The sequence below is a fragment of the Ctenopharyngodon idella genome, chromosome 12, assembly GCF_019924925.1.
Source record: "Ctenopharyngodon idella isolate HZGC_01 chromosome 12, HZGC01, whole genome shotgun sequence".
Lineage (NCBI taxonomy): Eukaryota > Metazoa > Chordata > Actinopteri > Cypriniformes > Xenocyprididae > Ctenopharyngodon > Ctenopharyngodon idella.
The window spans coordinates 15,218,110-15,240,143 of NC_067231.1; the positions used below are offsets into that span (position 1 = coordinate 15,218,110).

Here is a 22,034-nt window from a genome sequence, read left to right on the forward strand (position 1 = left end):
ATGAAGGTTAGTAAATGATGACAGAATTTTAATTTTTGGGTGAATTTCCCAAATATATTGCATAAAATAACATTATGCAATGATGCATTTTATTACTAGTATCACAGGCTGAATCAAGGCATAATCTATATTTAAGAAATATAAAGGTTTGCAAATATACTGTTCTTTCTAAATTAAAGAACCATCTCAGACATTTTTAAAGTATGCAAATATATAAACAAAGTCAAATGCATAAACATTAGATTGTTTTTCTTTGAACTAATAAATAAACACCATATCCAGTAATTTTCAGAATTGTCTAACAGTCCACACTTGTTTTAGATCCCCCTCACCCTTTCATTAATTTCTAATTATCAATGGTAGCAAAATAACACATTACCATCACTGTTCAGTGCTTAGATTCCACAGTATGTTTGCTCATTAAAACCCCATTTTCATATGTCCTAAATATAGCAAAGTGCCATCTAAAAAGTGCAGCATAAAATTGGAAGTCATCAAACTTCCACCATAACTAATTTGTCTTTATTATATTATGTCATAATTCAATAACTCTGGCATGTCCCATCCAACTAAAATCCATGCTAAAACACTGCACTGCTACATTTGGATACCATGCTGTAAGCAGAAACCATGTCATGTTAGCTGAGCTCCAGTCTGTTGGGTTTCACCAGCTACATGCTCCTTCACATGACATTTTAATGTAATCAAATAGGATTGTTCTCCGTACTCCCGGGCTTTGCGTTTATTTGCTTTAAGCGCATCCGCTATTGGAGGGGGTTCCAGACGACTGCTTTTCATTTGCCCTGTTAGCGCTGTCCACCCCTCTTTTTGCTATCGACTTGCTGTCTTCATATTTCGCCCATGGTAGGCCTAAGCCAGCTATCACACAATAAAGAGCTTGTCAGGGGGCCCACCAGAGGCATAAGCTGTCTCCCATCGAAGCAGAGACACCTCTCCTCTCACGGTCTGACAGATCCGTCTGTGTGCAAAGACTCGCTGAACAATTTCCTGCTACTGTTCGACACCTCTCCACCATCTGCAGATTTTACAGAACCAATGGATCCAGTGAGATGAGCACCTCAGCTTTTCACGCATATAATGCGACTTCTTAGAAAGGCTATGACGTCAGCTGAATATAAAAGTTTGGGTTTCAATCGCTTCAGAATAGCTGTCAAACTCTCTCTGGTTAAAGAGTTTAGGGAAAAAACTGGCTTCCCAATAAATAAATAAATCCAATCAAATTAACATTCGCTCTGTAATCGCGTTCCTCCACACTTGATTAAGTTTATAGACGATCTGTCATTCCCTGGCTCCCCCTTTTGCATATTTCATAATTACTACCAGCCACAGTTTTTAATTTACTACTTAAAAAAAAAAAAAACACAGCAGGCTAAACAGGGCTTGGTAAAGAATTGATCTCTTCATTCTGACTAAAAAAGATTGTACGATGCTGCTTACAGCAACTCTACATGCTCCTCAAATTGTTTACAGTGTTCTGAAGTTAAATACCTTGGAGGAGACACTTTTTTTCCATTAGAAAAAGTTATTTTACGATAATTGTTCTCTGTTCAAGGTAATCTGTACATTTCTTGGCTCTGCTACCTTTCTGTGGAGTTCACAGAGAAGAAATTGTGTCCCCTTCACCAATCTAAACTCCCTAAGTTTTAAAGCTCTTTCACAGGGACAGTGTGCGCTCAAGCGATTCACCGGAGGAAGATTAGCCGTGCTTCACAATGAATTCGAATTTAAATTTGACAGACATGTTCAAACAAAGACAGAAGCAGCTGTTTACCTGTGATTGTGATTCAGAGCCATCTGTAATGACAAAAACTTCGGCTGTTATCCAAACAGACTCTCAGCTCATTCAAACGGTCACATATTTATTTTCCATATTTATAGGAGGTGAAAATAGGTTGTAAGATTAAATCTGCACTGGATTTTCTGTAATTACCATCCAAAGTATTATCAATCAGTAATTGTTCCTAATTATGCTTTCATACAATCCAAGAGAAAGTTGGACTAAACACCTGCATAGCTGACACTGCACAGTTGACATGGACGCAATTGTTTTATTTTTATTTTTTTTTGTGGGAGAAAAAAAGAGCAAAGACAGTACTTGTAACGAGTTTCCTTTTGCCATGTATTGATGCTGATGCTCTTTTGTCCTTCATAGTGAGCAAGTAGAGAAGTAGGGAGGCATTTCTTTCACTGAACAAAGTCAAAACCATAATTGCCCATTTTGTTTTTTTCAATTATACAGGTGCAGCTTATACATTACAACCATGAACTGTACACAAACTACACAGAAGCTGCTAAGAGTCCAAATGGCTTGGTGATAGTGTCTATATTTATGAAGGTGAGTAATGATCATACACTTATCACTGAAAGTGAAAGCACAGAAATCAAGTATTTTAAACTTGAATATTTTAAAAATATAAAATTCTGATTTAAGAAACATTTCTTATAAATTTGTCAGAATTTTTAAATGATTCTTTGATGTATAGATAGTTCAAAAGAACAGCATTTATTTCTCAATTTGTTGCTCAATTTGAGTCAGCACATTCATTTAATTGATGGATGGGTGGTTGGAGGAATGGATTGGGGAAGAGTCAATTAGCCTTGCAATTAGAAGACAACAGGGAAACTAAGTGCGCATCTCCCAGTCATTCTGGAAGGACAAGGGTATGAAATAACTTTCCCCTGCTTTATTAGCGGACTGTGGGGAGACCATTACCTAATGTTTTCCCTTAGGACAAGAGTTCAAGTTAAGATAATTAACCCATCCAATGTCACTCTCAGGCTTAGTCCTCTTTGCCCTGGACGTGATCCTGGTCCAGTCACCTCTGCTGTCTGTCCATATGGAAGGTGCCTAATTCATGCTCACTGACTCAATCTATAGGAGTAATACACAGTTCTCCATATGCTATAGGCAGAGAGTAAGATATCTGAGCATTAATGATATTTTATGAGTACATAAGTATGTATTTACATACAATAATGCACTGGTGTTTGATTGTTGGGATCACTCACTATGTCTGTCCATGTCAAATATAGATACGCCAAATATGACTTGGGTTATTGAGGGAAATTATTGAAGAAAAATGTATGTGATACAATAATGCTTTAAAATCAGTTAAAATTATATTTAAAAACTGAAAATGATATAACCAATATGTTTCACATTCTTTCTGGGAAAAGAAAGCATCAGTACAACTTCTGAAAGTGAACAGCAGTGTTTTAGCATTACATAAAAGATAATGTCACATCTGACAATGTCATTTTATATATCAATCTTTGATATATTTTATATCAATGTAAATAAATACCAACAACTCTTTGCTCAACTTGGTAATATATAGTTATAGCAACCTGAAAACTTAACATCAAGAATATTCAGGTAAACAAAGATACAAATTAGGAAACAATAGGACAAATACAAATGAAATAACCAGTGCTTAATTTTTTTCAGGTAGGGCTACATTAGATCTATTTAATGGTAGCATTCAAGTGAGAACAATAAACTGAATAATCAAATGCAAAAATAAAACACTGCATAAATTTCACATTAATTAAATACACATTGAATAACTTTTGTACCTTTAATATTAATCAGTCAAGAGCAGTGAGTGATTCTCTTTTTCTTTTGTTGTTTGACAGCAGCAGGTATACTGTATTAGGCTGCTGTCACTTTAATACCTAATGCACGAATCCTATTGACACACATCCGATTTCTTTCCCAACTCTTTACGTTCACTTAAGACATAACCAATTGTGTTTACATGAATACTCTTTTTGACATAACTGTGTGTGTATTTGACCGTTCGAGTGCAATAAGCGGCGAAAGAGAACTGAATTCAGGATTGCACACTGTCTGAGAGGTGGCTTCCTGTGTGCACGCTTCGGGTGTGTGTCAGACCGCTGTTTTCTGCAGCTTATTGCGCTTAACTCTTTTTAACATCAAGCAAGTCACACGTACGTAACAGTCACATGCCCAAGTTGAAGTAGCCTATTAAAATCATTAGATATCACAAGCCGTTGCGATATGCATATCAAGATATGTACATTTGCAATATTTTGATAATTTCGATATTGTGCAGCCCTAACTTGGATTAAGAATGGGTTGAGAACACATTCAAACTCTCAGTTCTAGCTATTGGAGAAAAGCTAACAGGTTGACAAGCTAACAGTGTTATCAAAATAACCATATTATTGCATGTTTGTTTTGCTGGTGTTACTAGCAACTAATAAAACCTACGTTAAATGAAGGAAATTATTTGAAATCTTCAAATACATTCTTCACAATTTGGATGATGATTTCTGATGGTGTTGACAAAAGTAGAGATACAGCGGTGAAACTTTATTAGAGAAGTATATTTTTTCATTCTGTCAGGATGGAGTATACTTTAAAGACTGTAAAGACTTTTAAATGTATATTTCTGTTTATCATTATAATTTAGCTTATTTTTATAAAAAATTTTTGGAAATGAAATGATGCGCTTGTTTTAAGAATTTTTATTAATTTTTATTTGAATTTTCATATGAAAGTTTTTTGTGACAATATACTATAGCCTTCCTAAAGTTATTACTGTATAACCCTAATAAATTTATATGGGATATGAATCATATATGAAGCTAGCAGAAACTAGTTTTATGCAGTTCAGATACACTATACTGCGGTCACTGTCCTCCGCTTTCAGTGATCTGACTGAGAACATTGATAATTCACTCCTTTTTTTTGCACTTATTTTCTCTGTGGCACAAGTCATTCCCAAAGCCATTTTCTGAGGTACCCCATGCTGCGTTCCCTGTTATGTTGTCACACCTCCAGGAGGGACTCCCATATGAGTCTAAAGAGTTTGATACAAAGATTTCCAAGAAAATGCACCATCATTGGAGGGACCGACACAAAATGGAGGAGGCTGAGGAAAAGCCAGCCATTTTGTTTGTGGTATAAACAACTATTTGTATGAAGTGCAAAGTTGTTAGCAAATGCAGTATTCTTAGCAAGGCAAAAACATTCATCGCGAGGGATAGTAAAAGCTATTCTTTTTTTTTTTTCTTTTTTTTTCTCCCCAGACTCTGTGTAGGCAACCCTAATTATTTCTTGGAAAAGATAATGGCTAGCTGCAGCCCCAGGTTATATCACAGAAAGTCTCAAAACGATGTGACTAAGACATTTAAGCCTCAGACTTCACTGTTCTCTCAATGAGGAGGTCAAAAGTGAAGCAATTTGTGTTGTAGTGACGAAGCACATTTCTTGTAATCATTCAGATTGAAAGCGTTTCAAATTAGCAACTAAAGTGGAGTCAAAGAAAAGCATGGTAACCATGTTTCTCGTTGGCTCAGTTATTGCTCTCTTACTACTTTCTAAATGCAGTTTTTGAAGAGCTCATCTGTAGTTTTCATTGCAAACACGTCAGTGTGTCGTAAGTGATTCTATCAGGTGTCATTTAATTACAGAACACTGCTGGGTTCATCCTGATGCATTTGAATGCAGTAAAAACAGTTTCGGCGCCTTAATGGATTGAGTAAATTTCAAGAGACGTGATGCTAACACTTCAGTCTTTACATTCTAAACTGAATGACTGGGAGATTCACTTCCCCTGAGATGTTTGTTGCTTTGTTTAGAAATAATTGCCATGTTGCCTGCCATTTAGAAATAAAGTTGTCACTAATAATCTGTTTCTTTTTACCCCCATTCCCCCTGCCTACTCCTCTTTTCTCTTTTTTTCCTCTCCTGTATATCAACTCTGTCCTTCTCATCTGTTTTCACTCTTCCACCCTTCCTATCTTGGCATCTGTTCCATTTCAGATATCCGAGACTTCAAATTCATTTCTGAATCGGATGTTGAACAGAGACACCATCACAAGAATAACATATAAAAGTAAGTGGGGAAAAAAAAAAAAAAAAAAAATTATATATATATAATTGGTTTTCAGATGCGATCGATAGTACTGACATTTTGCAAGTGATGAAATCAGATTTGTTTGTTCAGGCAGTGTATTCAGTATCAGGTGTACCTTCAACGGTTGCTGGCGTTATGATATAAGCATCACCATGAGATCTGAGAGTAGATGTTGGCGGGGGAAAACTTTTGCCTCTGCTTATGTTTATCATCACATCTTGCGGCGGTTCTGACTCATGAGACGCATGAGAAAATAAACAACAGAGGCATGTTACGTATTCATGCGTATACTGTGTCCAACACTGCTGACTCGTTTACTCATTAGCTATTCACTACATAGTCAATATTACATAAAGACTTCATTTGAGTGTATTTAGACAATTATGTGCTGACACTACATATGTCACACCCGTACTTGAAATCAGATCTGACCATTCAGTCTAATACCTAAAAAAAAAAAAAATTATTATAATTTGAGGTAGAAATCTTTTATAACAATATTTTTGTTATAAAAAGTCTTTACTGTTACTTCCTTGCTGAATAAAGGTAGTAATTTAAAAAAAAAAAAAAATACTTGTTTACAAAATACACATCTCTTTTAGCAATTTTGACTCCAAAAAATAAACTCATTTGAGTCAGACAAACCAAAAAAAAAAAGAATGTACCTTTTGCTGCCTGTCTGAACAAATACATGAGAACAAATACACTTTTATACTCTTGCTTTGTGTCCTCCCCAGACAAAGGAACAAGCAATTATTTTTGTCCTAACTGAACATTGCAACAAGATTCACTGCCTTTTGTTGCGCCGGGTACCCGCCCACAACAATAAAATTGGACAAAGTATCGCTCCTCGTGCATATTAAACATCAAACATGGAAAAGGATTGAATGCTGCAAGAATGAGTCCTAAAACCCAGACATGAGTTAGCATTTTTGCTCTTCCGGATCCATCGTCCCGAAGTCAATAGGTTTTCTGAATGGGTTTTTCATTTAATTCCTGAAATCAGGTCTGTGGTAAACAAGATTTATTTTGATATATTTTAAAATATTATGTGTCTTGCAAAAGGTGGTTTTTAACAGATGTCAAAATGGGACTTGGGAACATTAAGCATCATGCTGAACAGGAAAACTCATCTATTCACTAGTCCGCTTGTAGCGTTTTATGCTATTCAGCTGCGGGGCGTTCAGAAAGAAAGTGCAAACGGAGAGAGAAACTCTTCTGATGGGCTGTTTTGTGATGGATTGTGTAGTGTTACATTCTATTTCTGCATTTGTTGTGGATAAACAAATAACTTGTTTTTGAAAATTGTGTGTTCTAGTCATGAGATTCTTTGCCTATTGTTCTAGAAATCGTAATTCATGCTAAAACGTCATGCTAATTATTGATTGACAGCAATTTGAAGGCACAAGACAAATGTATTCATCCTTGAGAACTCAGACCACTTTCTAGTTTGGGAATATTTCATAGCCGACACTGACATGCAGTGTAGTGGAAATGTTCTGTGGCATTATCCTTTAACTCACCAGAGGGACTTTTGAAAAAAGGCCTTCATAATTGAATTAATAGGGGTGGGGAAAGAGCGGATGAATAGATAAAATGTTCTGACCCCCAGTGGCTGGTAAGTGTCTCCCAGGCCGCAGCGGTGCATGAACAGGCTAGCTGAGCTCAGGGAGGACTCGACAGCACTGCCAGGGGGAGGGCAGGGGAGCGTGGGCTTTGACAGCTGTCAGAGCCCCCCACTCTGCCTCTCTGGCCTCCCGCTCCGTTCCCGGTTGAATCTTCGGAAACTCACTACTACCAGCCCTCGCTGCACCGGCAGTGGAGCTAGCACATGTATTTTTCAAACGTATCCCCCCTCCTCCACAGCCAAAAGGAATTATTTATGCCATCAAAGTTCTGCGCAATGACGCTGGTGGAATTGCAAACATGTGGGGAGATAGAGATAGAGTGGTAATCAATGGGATGGAGGGAGAATAACGAACTATTTCCTCTGGCTGATGTGAGTCGGAACCTATTACTTGTCTGTTGTCAGTGGAAGGTGGGTTCAATATTGCTGTTCCTCATAAATTCAGTGCCGCATTATCTCATGTCGGCCCACTATTGTGAAGTCAAAATAACATGCGCTGTCACCATTCATCCAACAAATCAAAGGCAAAGCATAAATACTGAAAACAATTGTTGACAAGCAAAGATAAAGACTTTAAAGACTTTTTGTTTACCATTGTTGCTTTCTGCTTTGCTTTTGTTGTCTGGACATCATTTCAAGACATTCTTTTGTTACTTAATATATTGAATTTTGGGTTGGGATGAAGACTTGGCTTGAAAGTGCACCATTTATATTATTTAAATGACATTCATGTTTGTGAATTGGCTCTTTAGATGAGTTTTAATGGCTAAGAAACAACACTTTAGCATGTGTTTTTTTTGTGTGTGTAGATGACGCATACCTTCTCTCTGGGCTAAACATCGAGGAGGTCTATCCAGAGACGGCAAGTTTTATCACTTACGAAGGGTCTATGACAATCCCACCGTGCTATGAGACCGCAACGTGGATTCTGATGAACAAGCCAATTTACGTGACAAAGATGCAGGTAAATCAACATATACTGTATTAAAAAAAAAAAAAAAAAGCTAGTTAAACGTTAAAGGGGGGGTATCACACACAGTTTCTGCTTATCTCATGTTAATCTTGAGTACCTATAGAGTAGTAATGCATCCTTCATATCTCCGAAAAGTCTTTAGTTTTATTATATTTATAAAAGATACATATGCTGTACTGAGTCTTTCCGAAAACAGCTGAGCGCCTGGAGGCGTGCCGTGTGAGCAAAGAGTGACGAGCATGTGCAGCTTTTGCGTAGCGATCGTCTGCAAGCTATCAATGGTCAGCTAAACAAATGTATTTAAACACACACAATACATAACTTCTGAATCACTATAATGAATATAGCGCATCGTGAATGATGAATAATGAATTCACTACGTTCGTGTTGTTTACATTATATGCACTTAGCCAACAAAACAGACATTTGAAGCAGTTTTACTCACCACCTGCGGTTCCAACTCATGACCGGGATCATTATCGCTGTGACCGCTCCATCTTTCAGTTTCAAACGATCTGTAAATCCAGCGTAGAACTGGGTCTTGTTTATAAAACCATAAGCGTCCTGAGGGCTCGAGCAGCCACGGAAAAACACGAAATATTCTCCATTCATTTTAACCAATAAAAAAAGTGATTGCAACTATCAGTTTCTATGGTTAATAATATATCAAGAGCGCATCAATGTAATGCATGAGCACAAATCTCTCAGCTCCACTTAATACTGGGTTCTTTGAGGAGCAAGGTTATCTTTCCCTCACAACCAAAAACACACTTCTTTGGTGACATTGTTGATTTTGTGGTCTAAAAACAAAGTGAAAAATCTTTCTCGAGCAAGTCCTGTGCAGGGCTGCCAAAAACTTCCGTAAAGCCGAATGAAGTGTGTTGATGGGTGCGCTCTTGCTCTCTCGCTCTGGTCGATGTGTGCGCGCACAACAAAAGTAACAACTACCTGATCATTTTAAGTAAATGAACAAACTCATCTAGATGCCACAAGACATCAACAGTGTAAATAAAACTGGCAAACATTCGCATAATACAACCATATATGCAACCATGTTAATTATTCATGTACAAATGCATGCTGGGAGGAGGGCAAATGAGACCTAACAACAAAACCATTTTTCACTGTAAAGCTTATTTAAACTTTAAAAAAAATGCATTAATCCATGTCATCCATGGCACTGCTTGATGGTCTGCTTGACTTTAAAAAAGCAGATTATTATAAAAACAAAAGCTGCAACAAGATGCTTTAGTTGAGTTACTGAAAAATAACAAAATAGCAAGTAAACAAAAAATAAAATAAATAAATCTGTGTTATTTACTTGATCTAAGAATTATTTATGGATTCAGCTAACACAATGCTTCTTAAAGGCAGAATGTGTCACTTTTGATACTGCAGATAGACTGTTTTGATGATATGCAATATAATGTGTTGTTGAACGGCACTCTCACGTAGCTCCCTGATGCGGGTCTGTTGGGATTGGATTGACTGTGCGATAATTGCGTGACCTGCCATCAGCGAGTCAAAATAAAACGTTTGCTCCGTCTGTGTCATCCTTACAGATGCACTCCATGCGACTGCTAAGTCAGAACCAGCCCTCGCAGATATTCCTCAGCATGAGTGACAACGTGCGCCCAGTACAGCCTCTAAACAACCGCTGTATCCGCACCAACATCAACTTCAGCATGCAGGGCAAGGACTGCCCCAACAACAGGGCACAGAAGCTGCAGTACCGAGGTCAGTGTCTCTGTGCTTCTTCCTGTGATCTCTCAGTCCGCTTTGAATTAGAGACAAAACTAAAAGCATTTCTACAGCTTTCATTTACTTCTCCAGAACAAAACTGACTCCAAAGCAGTATAACATTTTGGTCATAATGAACAAGTTCACTGAAGTTATTCGGTAAAAGTTACAGTTTAGTTTCCAGGTCACCATTGAAAAAGTGCATCAGAAATAAGTGACTTTTCCTTTATTCTCTTCACTTTTCACCTCACTTTACACAATTGTGACATTTAGTGTTTGGTAAAGGCAGTAGCTATGTTTGTTTGTTTAAAGAAATAATTGCAACAGCTTCATAAAACCGTTAGCAGGCAACCAGATAGCTCAATAGGTTTTATAATAAGCTAATGCGTGATTCAAGTATGTTTTACTGTTATACAACACTCAAGAACATGAGCACTTAAACGAGAACTCTGAACATATTAGATGAGTGAAATGAATAATTCAGTGGCTTACGAGCAAATATTTACCCTCAAAACCACTATATAATTACCATTTCCAATGTGTGATGTATACAGAAAATCAGTGTAAAATATAAAATAAACTTGCCATTAACTCCTGTTCAGATAATTACTGGTAATCTCCTCTTGACCATGCATCATTTATTGACTGAGCTTCTTTAAGAGGTTTAGAAGTCTCAGTGAAGCATCTGAAGATGTCTTTGTGCTTCTACCAGAATGCCTGAGATATTGTTTCAGCACTAAAGCATCATGAACAAGGAAAAGAAGAAGTCTCTTATTGAGTCTACCTTTATCGCAAAATTTCATTATGGAGAATTCTCTTGTACTCTTGATACAGCAGTGAACTGATAAATCGGAGTCGTGCAGCATTTGTTTGAGAGGTTGAATTTACCACCCCGGCGGGTAAATGAGCGATACAAAAAAGGTTTCTTCCATTTATTACATTTGAGTTGTTAAAAAGATGTAAATATCTTGGAGGAGAAGGAACAGATAGAGGCATTTAATTAGTGTTGGTTAGGCATCTGAGGTCATGTATCTTAACCAGGGAGACATATTCTTTTGTTGCTAGCAGTGAGGTGTCTGCAGGCTAATTGAATGTTAAATTTTAGCTTGAGGTGGTGATATTCAAGAGTGCAAGAGAAAATTGTCATTCTGGGAAATTACACAATGAACACCGTGTTATAGAGTCTTACAGAACAGGAGCTAGAACTAGAAAAATAGTAAGACATTATTTTGTATGTTGTTTAGTACTGCACAATAGATTTACCTATATTCCACAAGACAAAATAACTGAATTTAAACTAATGATTCCGTTTAAAAGTTCACATATCTTTGGTTATTAATACCGTGTGTTGGCTCCTCGAGCATCCGTGACTATTTGCAGGACTCTGTGACAGTTGTGCCTAGGCGACATATTGACTTCATAAGATATAACGAAATATTTTCAAACGCAATGTAGGATGAGACAACACTGTTGCATAAAAAAAAAAAAAATAGAATACTGAGGAAAAAGTGCACAATCCAAGTTGTCCTTAACATGAGACATGCTTTGTATTAAGCACTTCAAACTAACTACTAATATCCTAACCTGTAAAAGTCAGAAAGAATTTATCTTCTGCATTCAAGGATTAGTTCACTTTGAAATGAAAATTAGCCCAACCTTTACTCACCCTCAAGCCATCCTAGGTGTAAATGACTTTCTTCTTTCTGATGAACATAATTGCAGAAATATTAATAAATATCCTGATGCATCCAAGCTCTATAATGGCAGTGATAGGGTTCAATGAGTATGAGCTGAACAAAGTGCTTCCATCCACATCCATCCATCATAAACGTGTACTCCACACAGCACTGGAGTATTAATAAAGGCCTTCTGAAGCGAAGCGATGTGTTTGTGTAAAATAAATATCCATATTTAACAAGTTATGAAGTCGAATATGGAGCTTCCGCCAGACCGCCTTCCGTATACAACTGGCGTCGCGTCAATTACACTTTTTCTGTAAGTTTAATAGGGAAGGCGCATGATGTAGCATAAGCTTTGTGAACTGCAAGAGGTTTACACTTTCTGTGTATGTTGAATACGGAAGGCGTCTGGTGGAAGCTCGATATTCGACTTCATAACTTTTATATGTTTAAATGTGGATATTGTGTTTTAACCGTTTAAACATGGAGATTTTTTTTTTTTTTTAAACAAACGCTTCGCTTCAGAAGACCTTTATTAACCCCTCGGAGCCATGTGGAGTACATATTTATGATGGATGGAAACACTTTGTTCAGCTCATACTCATTGAACCCGATCACTGCCATCATAAAGCTCGGATGCATCAGGATATTTATTAATATTTCTCCAACTGTCTTCGTCAGAAACAAGAAAGTCATATACACCTAGGATGGCTTGAGGGTGAGTAAAGGTTGGGCTAATTTTCATTTCAAAGTGAACTAATCCTTTAAGGCTTGTGCTGACAGCAATCGAGCCTCCGTTAAACAGACTTCAGTGAATGAGCGTGAAATAATTCTGACTAAAATATACATTTTGCTAGAATATTTATTGTAGGTCATTAAATATAGTCCAAATATAGTCCAACAGTAGTTTAAAATTCTACATGTATTTTTACTCATAAGAATATCTTCATTTGTGTTCTGAAGATGAACAAAGTTAATTTTCATTTTTGAGTGAACTAACACTTTAAGGTTTCTTTGCATGCTCAAAACAGTTGAGTTGTTCCTCAGAATGGTAAATGATAGAGAGCTATATTGTTAAATATTAATAATGCTTTATTTGTAAAGTGTCTTTCGCAAACCAAGAGGGTCTTGGATTAGGTTCAGAAAAGGCCATTTCACCTAATACAGGGCACTTAATACGGGCTATTTAAAATCAGTGATCTTATGATGACTTCTTATGAAGCGTGACCAAGAGTGAAGAATGTTATAATAATTATTATTTTTCTCCATACAGTGAATGAATGGCTGCTGAAATAGAGCTAGCATGCGGACCAGACCAAGAACACTAACTACATGGAAGACAACGAAGTGAAATGCTCATGGATAAATGCAGAATGAAGACTGACATATGTCCTGCCAGATAAAGTCAGGGCACTGTAAAGAAAAAAAACAAAACAAACCCCAGCAAGAAGAGACTTTGCACTGTTGGCAAAGAGATCCAATTTCATACATCCAATCAAAACTAGTGACATACAGTTATAACTACACAAATGTTTTGATACCTTTTTTTGGGGAAAAAAAACACAAAAATATATAACATTTATTTCATAGGCTCTTCACAAATGGAACTGAATGTTTTTAGCCTTTGTATATATGGACAACTTGCTACCAATCTGGGAAAAAGGGACAGGACATTGAACCACCCTACCAATACAGAGACATCCTTGAAACATAACTGCATTCTCAATCTTTATTCTCGCTCACGCTGTGGAGAGGAGGGAGAGGCAGCCTTGCAGGTTTATTGTCAAGACAAAAACCATCATAAAGAAGACTATGGGGTGATGTTGTCTGTGAAAAAAAAAAAAAAAAAGTGTCTTGGCCTTGTAAATATAATTATTCATGCTGAAAATGAATATGTAAAGATACAAATAAACAGTTAAAAAAAATAATATCAGAGGGAAAATAAATGACAAAAAAAAAAAATTGAATATTTTACGCTTGGCGCACTTTCTGGAGCAGAGCTGATGCCTTTTTTCTGTTTCATTGTTTACAATGGTCATACACTGTGTTTGATTAATGTTATTGGCCCAATAAATGTGTTTGGAAAGTTCATTTTTGTAAATATTTTTCAATTTCTTCACTTTGGCTGCCCTTGTAAAATTAATTTCTTTTACATAAGCATTTTTCTCCAAAAAAGTGAGTTATTTTATCTGACTGGAATCAGCTGATTTAAAACGTATCACATTTTTGTTGGTGAGATGATTTCTAATGAGTGTTTGATGAGGCTGAAGCAGGTTCGAGAAACACTGCAGTGTTGATTTGCTGTGGACTTCGTTGCCGTCAGCGAGTGAAAGCCGCATTGATCCCCCCCACCACCTTTTGGTTTAATTATATCTCAATCAATGAAGCATACCTCTTGTGTTTTAACCCTGGTGTGAAGAAAAACACAGCCCGTGATTCTAGTATTTTATCTTGGTACCTCACAGATGGCTAATAAAAAGATAACGAGAGGCAGAAAGTTCCAACAGCAAGCGCTCATGGTTATTGTGGCCATTTTTCTATCAGGCCTGCAGAGGAAAAAACAGAATTGAGCCTTTTGATAGATAAATACTTCCTGTGTTTTACTCCTGACAAATAATCCCCCCTGGCCTCAAACGCCTCCCATACAGTATATCTCAGTGGAGCACACTCACTTTTCCTCTCTGTGATACCTGCTCCTGCCAAGGACTATAAATATCCCAAAACTGAAAAGGAGGCACTCAGATGTTCAGAGGATATTAATGACATTACATTAATAAAGCAATGAAAAGGTCTCTGCCTCTCAGGGAATTTAAGTGCAGCAGCTGCTGCATGAAATGATGTAAGACTTTTATTAAAAGTCCACAGAGACACAGATGTCCAGATGCTCGAAGGCGTAAAGAACAGTGAATGTGCTCAGCGCTACAGTCAGACGGCATTTCCTCAACAAACATCTATACCAGCCCATAATAACAACCATTTTGAATGTCAATAATCTTAAGAGACTTCAGATCTTTTTTAGGTTATATCTCAGCTTACAAGGAACCAGTCTGAACAGTCATTTGTCCTGTTTTAGCAGTTGGACACAAAAAAAATAAGCCTTTAAGGTTTACAAATTTTAATTATATAGTATTGTTCATTATTATGGATTGAAAAATAAAACTAGAGCTGCTTAATAAAACATTTTGTATAAAGCTTAATGGAACAAGGGAATGGACCATTTAAGTTTATGTCATTTGTATTCATAAATTTAAAAAAAAAAAAAAAAGGTTCATTAAAATTTATGAATACGAATTACATAAACTGAAATGGTCCATTCCCTTGTTCCATTAAGATTTATACAAAATGTTTGAAGTAGCTCTAGTTTTTTTTTTTCTTTTCTTTTTTTTTTCACTTTTCTACAATTTTCACAATTCTTAATCCATAATATGAATAATATAAAGATTATTTAATTCAATTTGATGGATTTTTACTATACAATTAAAATTCTTTTTTTTTTTTTTCCTTCTTTTTTTTAAGGCTTAAAAAATGTGTTGGTTGTCACACAAAACCTGTCAATAACATGTCCATGTCACAAAAATCATGAAGAAATAAGAATTATATTTTTTACAAATAAAATTAAGTTTAAATTTTGGATAATTAAATCCTTTTCAATATTTTATGAGAAGTATGTTGATTTTGCCTCCCAATTTTTAATATTGTAAAGTGAAAAAAAAAAAAAAGCATTCTTTTTAATGTAATGCAAAATATAAAATAATATAGTACAATAGTATTTTGTAGTCTTTAATTTATATTAACATTTTATAATATTAACATATTATATTAACATATATGAAAATCATTCCATTATTTATATTGCAATATAGTAAAATTATATTACAGTAATGAGAATCTAATGTGAATTTAATAAGTATCACCAATGGTATTCACTAAATAAATAAAACAATGCAGTAATGAAAATGTGTGGGTAAATTGTCATATTTCGAAACAGGCTTTGTGACCTGATCGTGTTTTCATGAGATTTTCACCCCCAGTAGGTTTCTCTGCTGTAATTCAGTCATGATTTTCTTCCTTTATGTGACTCCTGTTATGTGCTCCCTTTCCTTTCTTTCTTTTTCTTTTTTTATCTCATCCTAAAAGACATCCAGATTCTCATTGTGATTCCCACAGCCTGCAGGTGACTGGTAAACTCTTTGAAATCTGTCAGTCTTTGAGAGAATGTGCTCTCTCATGGTTGCCATTCAGCTTCACCTGAAGACAAACGTTGCTAGTCATCCCTGCTTTGTAATCCAATGAAAACAAGCATTAGGGTCAAGAAAGTCACAGCCATTCCCCCTCATAAATATGGAAAAGTGTTGCCTGACAATTTCATTTTAGTATTATAGCATGACTTGAAAAGTTTGGCCCTAAAGAGCTTCATGGGCAATTTTCTTGGCCTCTCTTGCTAATGGTTCAGAAAGTTCAAACACAGATTTTACATGTTGTTTTCATGGCCCCTGCCCTTTAATCAGTTGTTAAATATCTTTTTATCCAACAGTGACGATTTCTCTTCCTGATATCTTTAAAAAAAAGTTGATAATTAATGTTGTGGTCTAACCTTTCCAATCACCAACCTACTAACCTATATATTACGAATTTATCTACAGCAAGGGTCGGCAACCTATGCCACATTGGCTCATAATCAACTGGCATGTGACAACAGCTAAATATGTGTATGTATGTATTTAATTTAAATAAAGCCCCTCAAACTTGCATACAGACGTACATTGAGGCAATCATTCCTAATAATCATCACACAGCCTGTTTTATCAAGATAGGTGCTATAAATACTATTAAAAGTGTGAGAATTTAACCTGCGCTAGCAAGCAGATTCAATAAACCGCACGATTCTGTGATTATCCCTCCACGTGCCATATGGTTGCCGGCCGCTGGTTTACAGCCTACGATCAACGTAAACAAGCCTTTTGTTATAACTTTAGTACCTTTATCCTCTGCTTGTTCTTTATTACTAATTTGTGCATAATGTAACACTGGTTGTCTCTTAATATGTTTGTCATCTTATTATTCCACCTCCTACACTGTAAAAATAAAAAAATAAATAATTATATATATATATATATATATAAAATTCACAAATCTTTTGTCAAATAAGCTTAGGTTCACAAATGTTGTTCAGATAATAATATTGAGTTTCTGTTGAATAAGGTAATCTTTTTCTTTGTATCAACTCAAATTTTTAGTTAAAATTAACTCAATTTTAATGCAACCAGGTTAGGCTACTTTAAGTTGAACCAACAAATAATTTTTTACAGTGTACATTAACCACATTAGCTTGTGTTTTGGTTTGAAAGGTTACACCTGACAATGATTTGCTATTTATGCTGAATTTAATTTCATATCTTTTTTGGACATCAACATAATCGATTATTTTTCAAAAGCATGACAACACCATTTTACAACAGAACAAACATTTTCAGGACTCAAAACCGAATTCTCGACAAACCTGCACTGAATGAACGGAACAGCACTGGACAACTAGTAGTCTGCCATGTCATATAATGCGAGAACCGCAGTGAACTGTATAATCATGATGAGTTTAGTTTACTCACGGAGACCTAGAAATGATTTGCATTCATCTGCGGATCCACCGGGGCTGCAGTGAGAGCGAGCTGTGCGATTTAAACATACTCTCTGCACTCGGTTACTAAGCATTTAAAGTCCTTGTTGGTTGTTTAAAATATCTGATGGATGAGCTTACACTTCAATTGGACTCGTTTATTTATAACACGCTGTCAGTTGTGATGAAACTTCCCAATGTTATGAACATCACCATTTTTGATACTGTCGCTGAATGCGGTTGCGAGTCCTGAAAATATCTAGGTTGGTATTAAGCGGCGCTGCCATGCTAGCCATTAGCAATTGCTGTAGAGTTTTGTTTTGTGTGAAACATGACAGGAGATTCGGGATGAACATAAACCATGCGTAATCAATATAATCGATTATGTCGACACGTCATTCCAGCCCTAATTGCATCTTTCAAATATCCATTCTGATTGGTCGATTTACTAATCAGAGGAGCCTTCATGCAGTGATTAAAAATTCCTAGGCTACTATGCATGCATGAAAGAAAAAAAAAAAAAAAAACATCTTTATGCATTTTACGCATCTGAGTTACACACATTAGTAAGTTAATTGATGAAAACAACAGTTCATTAGATCACTTTAGTGAACTTTAATGAATCTGAGGAGTTTCAGCCTCCCTCGCCGCCTCTGACGAACCACCACTGCTTCAAAATCAATCTACAGGGATTTTACGGTTGCTGAACTAAAATATACATGGTGACGTTATACCATGTTATTAGTGTGGTCTGTCTCTGTTGTCCTATTCTTATTCTCCATTCTTTTTTTATTAGCCAACAGATGGAATGCTCCTGCCTGCCAGTATGTTGAAGAAACCTTTCACAAGAGCATGGCTGCAAATTGTTCTCTCCTGTCCGCTGGGATTTTATTTTCACAGCCCAGCAGAGCTCACAATGTATGCTCTCCTGTTTATCTCCTCAACGTATAGAGAAACAAGATGCCCGTCGGGCTGCATTTCAGAGTTTCTCCTCTTATTTTGGCTTTCTCTGACACTCTCCTGGCTCCCCCTCTCTCTCTCCACCCACTTACATCCCTCTGTTTTGTGCGTCTCATTATTTTACCCAGACTGCACCACTCTAGCCAAACCAGTCCGCAGAAAATGCGGTTATTTGGAGATGTACTCATCTTCAGGCTTATATTAGTAACAAACTTAATTCCCAGGCATTACATCTGAGTGCTTTGTCCTCCTTCATGTTCTGAAGATCATTGCTCATCGGAATCTTAGCTGAAGCTGCAGTGTCTCTCTGAGAGTGACATGAATCGCTGGAAAAGATGCAGCATTAGTCATGAGTTTGAGAAAATTAGATGCAGCTAAATGTAAAGGAGGTCAGCGGTGAGAGAATCAGAGTTTCGCATCTATGCCAGAATGTACCGTGCCAGTGCCCCTTAAAACATCAAATACTCAGCCTCTAACAAGTTGGCAACCTGGATTAATGAGCAAAGGTGCAGATGCTATTATTCTCTACCTCTCCGACCATTTCAGCGCACACAGGCTGAATGATAATATTTTATCCCTCTCTCTTTAAATCCAATTAGCTGAAAGAAAGTGCTTTGTGGCACCACGCCGCATCAATTATTCATTCCAGTTTTTACACCCAATCCATGCGGGTTCCTGCGCATATTAAACAGAGGGAAAGGCACAGCCCTGCCAGATGTGCTGATCCTGGTCATTTTCATCTGGTGCCTCTCTAAAGAAATGCAGCCCCAACACGCCAGCTCACCACACGCAGACATCAACATCTACTGCCCAGGAAATGCTGGATCCATAATGCTTACTGGCAACAAGAGCACACATCAGAACCATGCTACGCTGTTTGAAAACAGAGTGTGATTTGAATCAAGAGAGGTGGTGCATCTCTTTCACCTCTAGTTAAAATTTTCTTCAAAAAAGGGCTGTGCTGGTCAGTAGTAGGGTCATTCCTGTCATGCAGCACCTTCTGAACTCTGCAGCGGTTACAAAATGAATATGCCTACATTGTACAATAATTTAAAGGTGCAGTGTGTAAATTTTAAGAGGATCTATTGACAGAAATGCAATTTAATATACATAACTATGTTTTCAGTGGTGTATAAAGACCTTGCATAATGAACCGTAATGTTTTTATTACCTTCGAGTGAGCCATTTCTTTCTACATACACAGTGGGTCCCCTTACATGTTAAGTCGCCATTTTGCACCGGCATGTTTCTACAGTAGCCCTAAATGGACAAACTGCTCTACAGAGTGCGTTTCGTCACTATGTTGTTGTTCTTCGTTGGTGTTTTTAGAGGCAGACTGTATCATCACCATGTTGAATACACACAAAGTAGTAGTAGGGCAATTCCAGCGTTATGGATGTGACATTTGCAGTCAAAACTTGAAATATAAATTCTTAGAGAATGCATTTAATACCAACGTCTTTATATATTCATAGTCCCTTTTTTAAGGAGTCCAGGCATTAGAAAAATGTCAGTCTTTACAATCGTTTTATATTTTAGATGAGGGAAATATACATGCGTTACGGACGTGACAAAAAAAGTCACCAAGTTTTTTTTTTTTTTTTTTTTTTTTTTTTAGGAATTCTGTGAATTACACTGCGCGAACCAAAAGTAATACTGCCCACCGAATGAAGGAGGGTTGGCTCTCCACAGAACATAAAATATTCATTTTGTTTTATCTTTCGTGTTCGCATTCATGAGGGAAAAAACAACGTTACGGACGTAACCGCTCTGCACCGGCACAGAAGACTGCTTTAAAACTTTTACAGAGACCTCAAATGGGAATTTAAAACACCACAGGTTGATATCTGGGATACCAGTATGGTAAGACTGCAGAAATAATTAACTTTATACTAAACTTTATACCCTTTAGGACTATTGCAAGTGGTTATGGATTATTTCTCATGTTGACAAGCGTGTGCGTTGTTCAAGAATCAATTTAATGTCCATGATTTTCCTTCTAACAGAACTGCTTGCTAAAATACATTAACAAATATTAATGTTAATCATAAAGCAGTTTAAAGTCGCAGGGTTTCCCCACAGTCAGGTGAACCGAATGACACTTTGTCACTCGCAATCATGTCAGTTTTATGTTTTGTGTCTAAATGATCGCACGGTTTGCGGCTAGTTTGCGCAGTTTAAAGCAAAGTCTTGAGTCAAAATGATCACATTTTATTTCATGTCAAATTTATTGCATTATTATTATTATTTTGTCAGCTTTAGCGGGATCAATAGGCTATTCATGTTTTAACCAACAGGTAAAAACGCGACATCCCAAAGGAAGTGTCCCATGAGACACAATGCTCTTCTGTAAGTTGTACTGTATTATATAGGCCTACCTTCTGATGTTCATATTTCTTTCTGTAACTGAAAAAAAAAAAGGAAGAGAAGATCGGTTCATGTATGCTTGATCCGCTGGTCTGCCACTTACACCGAGGCACTGCAGTAATCTGCCATGAGCCGTATTAAAGAGCGACATCTATTGTTTGAATTTTGTTATAAAATCGACTGAAACTAAAAAAGCACAAAGATTATTGCGATTACTGGATATGTTCTGATATATATGGTAAGCATGAAACAGATCACAGCAATATAAAGAAGCAAAGTCATATGCATATGATTTAATATGAAGCGTCCGTAACGGTCACGTCCGTAACGCTTATTATGGTTGTTCAGAGGAAAGTAGTGAGATGATTTGTTGATCCTAATAAGCATAAACATAATTTAGCTTTGTATATAAAAAGTTTCAAGTTATTTGTATTTATAATTGTTATATGACAAACTTAATATTTAAAACGTTACGGATGTGACAGAGCACTGAAGCGTCATGACCTCTTAATTCTAGCCCTTATAAATTCATCAGGCAGTGCTGTTATGACAAAATGACTGTATTTATTTCTCAGGCATGTCTCCATCTCTCTGCACAATGCTTACTGTTAAAATAAAGTTTTTAAAAAATGGGGTCTTTGATTCCTTTTTGAAAGCATGAAATATGGTTGGTAGAAAATTTAATTTAAGCATTGTTGCTTACTTCATATGTTGTGGATAAACAAGGCAATTTTCTTAATTTCTGTTAGAGCACATTAATACAGTATATTACAGACCTAAATGGACAACTTAAAAAGGGTTTTGTTCTTTTGGTAAAAACTTTTTTGTTTTCATGGTAAGGATGACCTTTGCGTGGAATTGCCCAGTAGTAGTCATCTGGTTTATTAGAAGCAAAGAACGTACTTTGTTACAAGTAAGAAGAAACCTCATTGCTTGACTGTCTACTCTCTGCTGTCTCAGACAACATCTTTGTCCTGTATCGGCCACCGTAGTTTCTCTATGCGCTTCGAAAGAGAGGGGTGAGCGATGGACTGAGATATTTAAGTAAAGCAAATAAAGAATGTGTACTTTTCTCCATGTTATCTGCACCTATATCTCCCAGTTTATTTTGAAATTTGCTCTGGAAAGTGTAATGCGCATACTAATTTACACAATGGCAAGAAAGTGA

The 22,034-nt window shown here is 36.5% G+C and overlaps 1 protein-coding gene and 1 long non-coding RNA gene across 2 annotated transcripts in view; one reads left to right on the top strand and one right to left on the bottom strand.

Moving 5' to 3' along the window:
• ca10a (carbonic anhydrase Xa) overlaps window positions 1–14,014 on the top strand; it is a 176,200-nt gene extending 162,186 nt beyond the window's left edge. Inside the window, 5 exon segments of the mRNA XM_051915008.1 lie at window positions 2,261–2,356; window positions 5,813–5,885; window positions 8,343–8,497; window positions 10,069–10,243; window positions 13,199–14,014. Of these exon segments, the coding sequence (XP_051770968.1) occupies window positions 2,261–2,356; window positions 5,813–5,885; window positions 8,343–8,497; window positions 10,069–10,243; window positions 13,199–13,221 (522 nt within the window). The 3' untranslated portion in view covers window positions 13,222–14,014.
• Window positions 13,604–22,034, bottom strand: part of LOC127523873 (uncharacterized) — a 32,495-nt gene continuing 24,064 nt past the window's right edge. Inside the window, exon 3 of the long non-coding RNA XR_007932961.1 lies at window positions 13,604–13,752. This is a non-coding gene — a long non-coding RNA (uncharacterized LOC127523873). The remainder of the gene's footprint in view (window positions 13,753–22,034) is intronic.